The 12,918-nt window shown below is 45.8% G+C and overlaps 1 protein-coding gene across 2 annotated transcripts; it reads right to left on the bottom strand.

The window, feature by feature from the left end:
• Positions 1 to 423: 423 nt before the first annotated feature.
• sox10 (SRY-box transcription factor 10) lies at positions 424 to 12,672 on the bottom strand. Of its 2 annotated transcripts, none has more exons than XM_066707295.1 (4): positions 12,498 to 12,672; positions 5,260 to 6,270; positions 1,554 to 1,816; positions 424 to 1,285 (listed from the first exon to the last, which is right to left on the bottom strand). In XM_066707295.1, the coding sequence occupies exons 2-4, from the start codon at positions 5,679 to 5,681 to the stop codon at positions 465 to 467; spliced, it is 1,506 nt and encodes a 501-aa protein (XP_066563392.1). In that variant the 5' UTR covers positions 5,682 to 6,270; positions 12,498 to 12,672; the 3' UTR covers positions 424 to 464. The 2 variants fall into 2 exon arrangements, with proteins under 2 accessions (XP_066563392.1, XP_066563391.1); XM_066707294.1 differs by having other exon boundaries at positions 1,554 to 1,819.
• Positions 12,673 to 12,918: the final 246 nt, after the last annotated feature.

Raw genomic sequence — 12,918 nt, forward strand, 5'->3', positions numbered from 1 at the left:
CGCCCATAGTGCAGCGAGTCGGAGCTGGGGAGGGCAGGAGGGGATGGGGGTGGTGAGGGGAAAGGGGATTGGGGATAGGGAGGGGATTGGGGATAGGGAGGGGAGGGAGGGAGGGAAGGCGGGGGGAAGGTCGGGGGGGGGGGTTTGTTAATGACTTACTGCATTAACTTCACCAACTGGGGGCCCCTGAGCGCCATCCCCCACCCCCCCAGCAGGGCCCCGTGGAGCCACTCTTCCCTTGGCACGCGCAGCTGCACACCAAACCCCGGGTCGCTGAGGGCTGGGACAGGAGCCGAGTGAGTGCTGTGCCCCTCTCCTCTTCTTCCTCCTCCTCCGCCGCCTCCTCCTCCTTGCTCTCTCGCTCCCCCAACCTCGTCCCTCGCCGCTGCCGCCGCCGCCTCCTCCTCCTCCTTCTCTCTCGCCCCCTCCCTGTCTCTCTCTCTCTCCCCGCCCCTTGCTATGTTTCAGGGCCGAGAGAGGGTGGTGTAGACCGGCTGCTCCCAGTGGGTGGGGCTGTGGGACTGGGGCACGCTGGAGGGGTCGGCGATGGCCGTATACAGGGGTCTCTGTGTGGGGCCCATATAGGAAAAGGCAGAGTATAACCCCGAGGGCTGGCCCGAGTGACTGTAGTAGGAGCTGGAGGTCTGGTGGTCAGGGTAGTCGAACTGGGCACGGCTGGCCAGCGCCGGGAAGGCCGAGCCGTAGTGGGGTAGGCTGAGGGGGGTGTATGTGAGCTGGGACCCGGGGGGCTGCTCCCCGAAGTGCACCCCCGCTCCCCCCGCACCCCCCACGCCCCCTGCCTCACTCTTAATCTGGGTCTTCCCTGGGTCAGGGCCCACGCCGCCGTGCTGCTGCTGCTGCTGCTGCTGCTGTTTGGACAACCAGCTGCTGGAGTGGCCGCTGCTCCCCCCCGCCGCCGCCGCCGCGGCTGCCGCCAGCGCACTACTCAGGCCATAAGGGTACGAGGACCCCGGGCCAGGCTGCCCCCCAGGGTGCCCGTTGGGGGGCAGGTACTGGTCGAACTCGTTGACGTCGAAAGGCTCCATGTTGCTCATGACGTCGTGGCTGATGTCACCGATGTCCATGTTGCCAAAATCGATGTGGGGTTTGCCCCCTGGACCTGAACCTCCCCCGCTAGCTGCTACGCCTCCCTCCGCCCCACCCACTGCCAGTGAGGATCCACCCCTCTGCCCCACCTCTCTCTTGCCTTCCCCTGCCACCTTGCTGCCTGCCTGCAGCTCAGTCTTGGGGGTGGTGGGGGGTGTAGGGGGGCTGTGGCTCTGACCTGCAACACAGATGCAATCAGAAAGAAAGAGAGTGAGAGAGAAGTTTGGAGAGTGAGAGAGAAACACACACACACACACAGGGTGAGGTGCCCAACACACACACACACACACACACACACACTCCCACAGTGGACTGACTGAGAGACAGGCAGATAGATAAGCAGAGAGGAAAGGCCATGGGGGAGGGAGAGAGAGAGAGAGAGGGGTGGAGGAAGGGAGAGAGAGTGGGCGAGAGGGAGAGAGGCAAAGAGAGGGGGAGAAGCTCACCAGTTGGATGTGGGTGGTGCCCGTCGGCCAGCGGAGACCCCGCACCCCCGGGGTGGGCGTGCTCCAGGTGCACACTCTTGTAGTGTGACTGGCTGTGGTTGACCTCACCCTCGGAGTGGGCGTCGCCCTCGGAGCCTGGCCCGGCCTTGCCGTTCTTGCGGCGGCGCGGCTGGTACTTGTACTCGGGGTAGTCCTTCTTGTGCTGCTTTCTGAGCCGCTCTGCCTCCTCGATGAAGGGGCGCTTATCGTTCTCGTTCAGCAGCCTGCTCCAGGGGGGGCACGATATGGGGCAGGGGCAGAGGGAGGGCAAGGGCAGGGGGAGGGGGCACAAGTACACCTTTAATACCTGAGATTCCACACCTGAAACTCAATGCCTACTGTATGAGCGTTACTCCCCTGAGACTCAACATTAACACCTGAGACTCCGCACACACAGCCTGAGACTCAACACTGAGATCTGAGATTCAGCACTGACAGTGTCTGCTGTTTTTTGTTCCAACAGGAGATCCCAATTACTTAATGAATGTCATTATTTACATAGGTAGGCTTATCTAAAATGTTCCTTCTCTATATTTATAGCCAATATCTTACAATTTGTTGATGACTCAAAACATTGAACCCACAGAACATATCAGAGTCTGGAGAGAAGTGTTAAATTCATCCACTTAATTGTTTAATTAGACCAATTAAGGAGCAGACAGCTGGGCTGGAACGAAACCCAGCAGACACTGCAGCCCCCCAGGACTGGAGTCTGACACCCCTGCGGTTACACACAGCAACTCCTCCCTGTATCTGTGTATAAAGCTCAGTGTGTTCACATCCCAGCAGTTCATCCCAGAGGGGCACACGCAACTTTCACTCATGTGTTCATCAAAAGAGAATCATCTGTTGCGGAATACAAACACAACTGAACGAATACAAAATAACAAAACCCGATGAGAGTCTGGGGTAATCTGAACATCAGCGGCCATCGTGGGGCTTCAAAGCCCAGCCTGGAAACTTGAAAAGACTATTTCCTCTCAGGCCAGTTGGATAATTCAGCTCATGGGGCTCATTGCACCACTCCATCTGTCAGCCAGAGCCTGAAACTACAGCCACTAATCGAGTTTGTCCAGAACCTCAGGAATGTGATCAGAAGATCAGTGGGAAAATAAAAAAAAAACTTTTAAAAAAGGATTCTTTATTAGATTTGTGCGTCTTTAAAGGGCTGATATTGGGTTACGGAAAAAATGTTTGCGCTGGTAGACAGATCAGTCCAATGTGTCTGAGTGTGTGTGGCCGTCTGTGTGGGTGTGTGAGAGACAGTGTGTCGATATGTCTCCCTCTCTCTATGTGGTGTGTGTATGTGGTGTGTGAAAGATGTTGTGTCTCTGAGGCTCTATCTCTGTATCTGTGTCTCTCTGCTTATGTGACTCTGAAATTAATCCTGACTGAATTTATATATGTGTGTGTGTGTGTATGTATTTATTTTCCCCAGTCCCACATCCTAGGGTGACACACTGTTGGTCCTACGTTGGGTTCCCATAAGATTGATTGAAAGAATGAAATCCAAAACTGAAATCGAGTGGGTCTGTTACTGTACTACAGCATAATGGCATTATAATCTAAATGGAAATAAAGATATGAGATTTATGGTAAACATAAATAAATGGGGGGGGTATCAGTTTAACCTCCTTGTCCTGCTAATTTTCTCTTATTAATTATATTAAGCTCCAATCAGACCGCCACTCTCGCCTCTGCTGTCACAAGGCCCTGTTGGGAGCATTTTCATCAAAGGGATTAGGTAGCGGGAATCCCTCTAATACACGCCGGCCCTCCCTCCCCTTCCCTCTCTCGGCCTCTGATCGCCGCCCGGGTGGTGCACAATGGCCCAGTGTGATGGACACAATGGGCAGATCATGCGCAGCGCTGCGTGGGAACCGTGCGTTATAGTGCGCGCGTGCGCACACGGCAGGGGCGCCTCATCCCGGCTGTCAGTCATCCGAGAGCCACCGTGGGTGTGCGCACGCGTACTGTAAATACGTTAAAAGTATGTCGTATCGTACATCGTTTTATGGATGGATGTTTTTGGTTTTAAACACTCGAGCTGGTTCATTCCGGATGGGAGACGTTGACTCACAACAAGCAAATAAATAAATCGCCCCGTCCTAACGCGCTTTATCCACGGTTAACCGAGGGCCAGTCAGCCGCCTCGCCCAGGCCCGCACCTCCCCTCCTCCCGGGACCGCAGTCACATCATGTGGGAAGGATGGTAAATACGAGCTCGTCAGCTTCCAGGTCGTACATACTGCTCGTGAACTCGGACTTCAGAGATAAACCCCGCTTTCTCCCATTTCACCAATTTTGACCTCTGGACGGTTAAACAAGTGATCAGTGAATCATTAAATGACGTGGACTGGGGACACGCAAGGCAAACGTGTAGGCTACTTAAGCACTTCATTGTTACACTAAGCACTAGATCGTGGTACGCAATGGTGGCGCACAGAAGGCGCAACTCTCTCTCCAGTCCGCTCACAGCGCACGTGCGTGTGATTACAAATATCGCGCTATTTCAGTTCCCGGTGACTTGACCTCGTGAGGATGAGCAGCGTTTTTATTTCAGTTTATACACCGTGTTTGTACCCCAGCCCCGCATTTACATCGTTTTTGGGATCAGATGGATGTGTGTGTGTGTGTATGAGGAGGTAAGCTGTGGAAATGTTACGGTCACCATAACTGCCTTGACCACAGAGAGAATATCTATAAGATATTTTGGCAAAACGAATTAAATAAGCAGAAAATAATTAAAAATGACGGCGAAATACTAGCCGGGATCACTTTTTACATTATATTACATTATTTGTCATTTAGCAGACGCTCTTATCCAGGGCGACTTACATTTGTACTCATTTATACAGCTGGACATTTACAATTCAAATATAATTAAAACTTGAGAAGAAGGATAAACACATTAAAAGCGTACAGTTAATAAGTCGCAATGACGTGCTCTTTCATATCAACATTTTCCTACTAAAACCGCGTTAGTTTAGAAAGGTGTGCCCACCAACGTATTGAATATCCAGCCAATCAGATGTGACCTAGTCTTTCCTGATTGGAAGCCCCTACACCAGGTTTGCATAGCTTTACTGTGGGAACGTGTGGGCAACGAATTGATCTTTAATTAGTCAGTCTGGGCTAAACACGTGATTAGAGATATCGTTGATGCAAGTGCAATTAAAATAATAAATAATTATGATGCTGTGACGAGGTCACGGGTGCACTTCCCATACCAGAGCCTGCAGTTTACATCAAAATCAGGAGTGGTTGTCAGTGCTGTGGAATAATAGTCTTTAATGTACATTGTGTGTGTGTGTGTGTGTGTGTGTAGTGAGAGAGAGAGATTGTGTGTCCAATAGTAGGTTGATTTCACTACAATATCTGTTCAGTCTCAAATACATATTTTTTACAGTGTGTTTGTGTGTGTGAGAGAGAGAGAGATCATGTGCATGTGTGTGGATTCACTACTCTGTGCATTGTGTGTGCAGTTGTATCCCTCTCTCTGTAGATTGTGTGTGTATGAGAGAGTCTGATTTCTATTTGTGTAGTGTTCGTGAACAGTCTATGCTTCACTGTATTCCGATGGCGACACAGTGTCTCTGTACACAGACTGTGAGTGTGCCGTTTGGTTTCTCTACAGTGTACTCAGCAACCCTCCCCTCCGTCTCACCTCCATAGTTTGCCCAGCGTCTTGCTGAGCTCGGCGTTGTGCAGGTGCGGGTACTGGTCTGCCAGCTTGCGGCGTGCGGCCTGAGCCCACACCATGAAGGCATTCATGGGCCTCTTCACGTGCGGCTTGCTCTTGTTGCCCGAGTTGACCCGCACGGGCATGGGCACGAGGGTCCAGTCGTAGCCGTTGAGCACCTGGCTGACCGCCTCGCGGATGCCGATGGGGAAGCGGTCGTCCTCCTCCTCCGGCTTCACCCCTGAGGCCCCCGGCCCATCCAGCCCTGCTCCCTGTAGAGGCTGCCCAGGCAAGGGGGACTCCCCGCCCGCTGCCCCCGAGGAGGGGCCCGGAGACAGGGAATGCCCGTCTTCAGAGGCGTCTGGGCTCATTTCCACTTCGGACAAACTATGTTCCTCTCCGGACATCTCTTTCTTTCTTAATATATATGGATATTTCTGTTCTGTTTGTTGTTGTACTTTTCTTTTTTTTCCTTCTTTATAATAATAATAATAATAATAATAATAAAAAGCAGCAGCCTGACTGCCTCCTTTGGCACAGCTCACAAAAAGCAACAACGGTTTGAAACTCTCCTTCGCACTCTTCCCCCCTTAGAAAATAATTTGTGTCCTATTCTTCAGACACGATCTCCCTCCTTCAAGAAGCTTCTTTGTATTTCTAAACTGGAATGCAGATTTACTTTAAGTCTCTTCCGAGTTGTTTGTCTTGCTTTCTTATGGGCTGTTTTGTGTACTCCTGTGTGTCTGTAGGTGACTGTCTGTAATCCCCAGTTACAGTTGCACGCAGTTGCAGAATTTTGCAAACAATCCCCACAACGTAATTTCCATTCGTGGAATCCAAAGCGTATGTGTCCCTCTCACCCTTCTCTCTTTCTCTCTCTCCTTCGTTGGCTCTTTCTTCCTCTCCCCGTCTTCGTTTTATCGCTCTCTGCTTCTCTGGCTTATTTTTTTCCTCTTTCAAAAATCCTCGCCCACTGAAATCATAGACAGGTCACACCTATAAAAAATATGAGAGAGAAATCCGATATTAGACCCAACAGACACAGGCTACACCTTGAGAGACAAAATCTAGGCCTATTTTTAGCATTGTGATTTGTTTTGGCTGTGTTTGTGAGAGATAGAACACCCTGACTAAAAACAACAACAATATAAATTTCTGTGGGTTATATTGTAAGTGGACCACAAGAAGTCTATGGGGGCTTTTACCCAAATCTATGATCTGTTTGGTTCTCAATCCTGGTCCTGGAGGAACACCTACCCTGCTGGTTATTGTTCCAACTGAACTCTTAATTACTTAATTGAACCCTTAATTGAAGTAATTGGATTTCATTTGAATCTTTACATCGTTTAACTGATAAAAAGTGTTCCTTAATAAGATAATATTTTCCTTATACAATTGTATACTTAAAACCCCACTGTTAAAAATAATTAAAAGGCTCTGATTTAGGACATTATTAGTTCAAGTAAGGGTTCAATTAGGTAACTGAGAGCTCGGTTGGAACAAAAACCAGCAGGGTAGGTGTTCCTCCAGGACCAGGATTGAGAACCACTCATATGCTGCCATCATTTAAGGTTATTAATGAGTTGTATGTTTTAAATAGTGCTTTTATTTGGTATGTATAACGCCTTTTAATGCTGCAGTGAGCATGCTTTATACCTTCAGATCAGAATTTGAGTGTGAGTTTGTATTGATGTTGTTGTGATTTTTATTTTGACTTTCTGTTCACTGTCGTCCATTTATTTTATATTATTTTATTGCCGAGACTCTTCAAAACATCCTCCTGTTTATCCAGCCAGAATCGATGATGACTTCATCGCTCAGTATCACGAGCCTGCCGTTGATTACCGCCGTGGCCTGGAGGAGGACACATCTGCCCCCCCAGACGAAGCAGGGGCAAGACTGACCTAGAGCAAATGAAAGCTTTAACTTTGCCTTTAACAAATCGGGGGGGGGGCGAAAAAAATAATGTGAAGGCAGGTTAATTTTGGCGTTTTTGTTTTTCCTCCCCTGGTTTTGTTTTCCTCCAACACTGTTTTGTGGTTGTACTAGTCGAAAGTCGCAGACAAGATTCGGGCGTGTTTTGGTGTCACACAGCGGCACAGTACCGACGCCACTTCACTAGAATAAGCATTGCATGCAGGGAGGGAAATAAGTAGACCAGGACCCTACAGTAAATCAGCTCTGATATTATTTGTGGATTTTAACACATCTTATCCATGTCTGAACATAAATCGAGTTTTTCAAAGCACATATATATATATATAACATACGTACGTAAATGAAAATGAATAATACATGAAAAATAACGCAACTGCTATCATAACCGGTTGCCTCTCGGCGCTGACAGGCCGGTGTTATTGTAGCCGCGCTGGCTCTGACGGGCTACTGTGCATGACCTCGCCGTTTTGCTAAGATCCCCGGGGACAGAGAGTCGGGGTAACACTGGCTCGCCAGAACAGGGCTCGATTTATACCGCGGAGCTCTTAAATAAACTGGGCTGGCACGGAAATATAAGCCGTGTGTGTGTGTCCGAGAGAGAGGGGCTGAAACAGAGCGGGTTGTGTGCGGAGTAGGGGCTGCATAGGAGTTGTCGGCGCACAGACTCTCATTCTCTCCCTCTTTCTGTCTGCATTACTTGTGCATGTATGCAGACACGCAACATATACTCTCTCACACACACAGACACTGACACTCTCTCTCTCTCTCTCTCTCACACACACTCACACTCATCAGCTCTGTTTCAAAATGTCCATTTAGCCAGAGAATGGTTGGCGCACTGTTTTTTTTGTCTGCGTGTCTCTGTGTGCAGCTGTGTAGGCATGTGAAGGGACATGCGCTTCCAGCCACAGCACGAGTATTTAATTAGACCCCCCCCACACACACACACTCGGGTCAAAGGTCGCCATGCTCACAGCACTGTTGCCCAGCTGTGTGTCACTGACTGGCTTGTCAATCACAATCATCCTATCAGAAGGAGACATAGGCTGTACTGTTTGTATCTGAAAAGTAGAGAGGTGGAGTCTGTCCTGTGTGTTCTATGTGTACAGGGTCCTGTCTTGTCATCAAATGCTTCTCCCTTGCGGTATCTTTTTCAGACAAGTGGATCACACTTATAGTGCCTTTCTTAACCAACGAGCGACCCCTACATGGGTCACACCCTGCCCTGGTTCTGACAGCATAAGCAGGGCGGGACTGTGGTCTCTGTGGCTGGCTGGCCCACACCTCTGATTTCAACCTGCATATGTTGCATTCTCAGGTAATGCCAATCAGAACCATCCTTGTTGCTTACAAAGTGGGCCAGAACCCAAATTGGTGTGCCAGTGTGAGAGGGGTCTGCTTCCGACAGGGGCTTCTGGTTTATATAGGCTATACCGTTTACACTGTACACCTGGCCTATATAGACTGCACACACTGTACACCTGGTCTATATAGACTGTATACACTGTAAAACTGGTCTATATATACTGCACACAAGTCTATAGACTGTATACACTGTTAACCTGCTCTGTAGACTGTACACACTGCACACCTACCTGGTCTATATAGACAGTATACCGAGCACAATGTACTCATGGTGTGTGTTGTGTGTGACGGCGCAGTTTGCAGACCGCAGTGCCACGGTGTGGTGAGTGACAAGGCGTCGGGTTACACACACGCAGGCGCCCCTGTACCCCCCCTAACCAATTACAGCACCGAGCCCAGGGACAGACAATGCCTCTCCGGTAATGGATTACTTCCCGCCCGAGGCCTGAACGCGAATTTGTAAAACATCTTCCAGACAAGTAGCTTTTAATTAAGTGCTAGGAGGCGAGGAGAGGCTGCTATCGAGGAACACTGATCGGGCTCAGTGCTTGTAGGAGACTCGCTGTTTGTGCAGCTTCTTAAGGAGCCAACGAAAAAGAGACAAAATAAAACACATTCCTCAGCTCTTTTTTATGCCACGTATATAAATATAATACATTTTCAAATGTGTTAGGTTATTGGAATCTGATACACTGTATCCCAAGGCCCTATTTCTGATTATATTTATTTACGTGCGTCTCTGTATGTGTGTGAGTGAGTGTTAAATAACTGAACTGGGCTGTGCAATACGCTACACACATATAGGTTTAAGGCGATTTCAGTGAATCTCTAGGAATAATCTTAATTTTGAATAAGAGAGGGAGAGTGTGTGTGTTGGGTAGAGATGATATTAATAAACATGACGTTTAGTGGTAGCCGGTAAATATATCCACCTAGAATGTGTTTATTGGCGCTTTGGACGTTCGATAGAATACGCCTCTGTCCAATCAGACGCCTTCAGAAAGGTAGAGACCCCACCTTATGGAGATTCCTAACCATGAGAAAACAAAACGTAATATTTCACAGCTTGACTGATTTTTTCGTTTGGTAGGTATTTATGTATTTGCTAGCATAATTACATAATAATAATAATAATAATAATAATAATAATAATAATAATAATAATAATGACAATAATGATAATAAATTAGTGAAAACACTTAAAAAGAAAGATGTTCTTACAAGCGGCTCACTGTAACAAAATTATTATTATATATACTATTATAGGATACTTTTGGGGAGGATTCCTACAACAGTGCGTTGATATTTATGTGATCTCCCACCACTCATAGTTTAACAGAAAGCAGCAGAGAATAAAACACAAGAAAGAAAACTAAGTTTTTTTTTTTTTTTTTTTTTGCTGTTACTAAACACTAGTTAAGAAGGAAAACCCAGCATCTGCCAGTGAATAAATACAAAGTAAACAACCAAAAAACTAAATACTTTGTCAAATGTTAGATTAGATTGCCTTGATGGGAATTCGTCAAGTGATATTAAAGATGGAGGAATTTGGTCTTATGATCTTATGGTCTTATGGAGACATTGGACAAGCCCAGATCAAAACCTTGACCCACCCGCAAAACGTACAATTACAAGCTTGTACTGTTGGGATTTGATTTATAAGTAGTATGAAAGTGATTTAATAAAGTTACATTAAATTGGGATAGGATACAAGTTTGTGCTTTGCAATGTGCGGCCCGCTCAAAGTTTTGATTGAGTCTGTCCCATTAGAATAAGGTGAATTAAGTTTAAATTAAATGTTTACGTTTCATACATCGAACTTATTTATGTGTCACTTTATTCATTTTTTTACAGGCGTTTTACTGTCTTTCTGTGTGAAGACCTTCAGAGGCTCGAAGAATGAATACAAGAATACACAGGTCAATTAATGATGAAAGAAATAGAAGATGTTTCGGTTTATAAAAAACGGATGTTCTGTTGGGCGTGACTTTTCTTTTTCCGCGTTTGGGAGGTGTGAAAATAAGTTTTGTTTATTTATTTGATTGTGTATTATCCCGTTTAAAAGCTGTTCTTGGCTCGTTTCGACTCATCTTGAATTATTAAAATGGGCATATATCAATCTATCGATCTTTTAATGTAAAAGTGTGGCTGTATTTTTGTGTAGTGATGTGTTGTAATGGTTTGTAACGGCGTGTAGCTGTAGTGCAGTTATGTGTTGCTTTTTGGAAAAACCTGTCTGTTGAAAGACTAATAATAATAATAATAATAATAATAATAAACTGTGCAAGTAATAATAATATTAATAATAATAATAATAATAATAATAATAATAATAATAATAATAATAATAGCACAGTTAATCCACTATTCAAATAACGACGAATGTTTATGCATTTATTAAAACACAAGAATCAAGCCACAGGAATTGAGGTCAGCCAGTCTTGAATCTTTTCGTTTATTTTTATCCTTATTATTATGAACTGTGAAAAAAAACAAACAGGCGTTGCATGATATTCTTCGTTTCACCCTACTTCTTTTACACAGAAGGAAATGAAGCGGGGGTTATCTTCTCCAATTTCCTCATTTTTAATATATACTTTTGTACATTATTAAAAAAAGAAGGCTCGACTGGAAAAACTCGCCATTCGAGAACTGCACGCGTCGGGATTACGTGCGAAAAAAAACCAAAACCAAAAAGCAGCCGACTGCGCATCTCGGTTCTCTCTTTAACCCCGGTTAATCCCAATTAGGAAGAGAGCGACACGGTGTCACTCCATAAGGGCGGGGAATGGAAAAAGCCTAACACTTGCTTGGGACTGAATCTCCCGAGTCACTCCTAAACATATATCATGCATTTCATTTATTTAATAAATAAATAAATAATAAACAAAAACAACATCAACATCAATTTAAATATCAGTTTGTGATGGAAGCGGTACGTCTCCTGTCACTCAGATACAGTATAAAAAGGTTCCATGCCGATTTCTAGGGGTTTTAGTGCAGCAGTCAAGTACTCACTAACCTATATATTATTATTATTATTATTATTATTATTATTATTATTATTATTATTAATAGTGCCAGGAAGAAAATGTGTGAATTGATCGGGAGAGGCGTCCTCACCCTCACTGTAACCCAAGCCAAATCTGGGGGTTAAAGGGGTTATTGTCCTTGCATTACAGATGGTTTCAGCGACACGTTTTTAGTCGAGGCAATTAATTAATCAATATATATATATATATATATATATGCAATTAAGTAAATCAACTCACAAACAAACGAACAGCAAACGAATACAAATCTGACAAGAGCTGCGGATCAGTAGCGACCCGCAGAGGGTTAAACAGACACGGGACCAATCCCTCCAACCCCATTTTAGATAATTGGAACCGATAAGAATGGTCACAATATTATCAATAGTAATAATGTCATTATTATTATCATTATAATTATAATTATTATTATTATTAATAATAATAATAATTATTATTTTAATAAAAGTGACACTTTAAAAGTGTCCCAACTTTCCCTACCCGGTCGGGTAGCCTACTTACATAAGGAAAATAATCTCGCAAACGAAATCTCATATTCAGAACTGGCCCGCCGGCATATCAAGATCAACAACAACAACCTCAGCAAAGACAACATCAATAATAATAATAATTGAAATAATAATAATAATAATAATAATAATAACAAGAACTTTACGTCCACAAAAACATAATAACGCTATCGAATTGTCCACCGATTACACCCGCAAAGTGGCTCTTTCTACTTTTCAGAAACAGGATGAAATTAAATTACAAAAAGTTTTAAGTCGTCCAAGAAAAGAGAGAGGGGCAGCAGGAGAGACTGGGACAGACAGAGAGAGAGAGAGAGAGAGAGAGAGAGAGAGAGGGGGACAGACTCGGAGCTCTTACTCTGTGTGGAGAAGGCGGTCGTCCGCTCTGCACGGGAGATGTGTTAGAATTTCCCAGTGACGCTCCAGCCCCCTCGCCGGCTCGCTCGCTCTCCCCCCAATGAATGCCGTCTCTGTGTCGCACGCCGGCTTAAAGGGCTCCGTTGTGCGCGGAGAGGGAGAGGGAGCGGGAGGGGGGTCGGGGGAAGGGTAGAAAAAAAGGGAAAAAAACGCCAAGACGTTTTAAAGGAACAGAGAGTCGCAGTGAAACGCAGGGATGGCGATGCTGCGCGGGGATTGGTGTTCGCCGGGGGATGCGGGGGCGTGGCTTTGTGCAGGAGCGAGGGGGAGGAGCCTAGGAACGTGGCAATTGGCTGTTGATTCCAGTTCTTTTAATTAACGAGATCAATAACATGTTCATTGCTATTTGAATGTGGTAATAA

Source organism: Amia ocellicauda, chromosome 6 (assembly GCF_036373705.1).
Source record: "Amia ocellicauda isolate fAmiCal2 chromosome 6, fAmiCal2.hap1, whole genome shotgun sequence".
Taxonomy (NCBI): domain Eukaryota; kingdom Metazoa; phylum Chordata; class Actinopteri; order Amiiformes; family Amiidae; genus Amia; species Amia ocellicauda.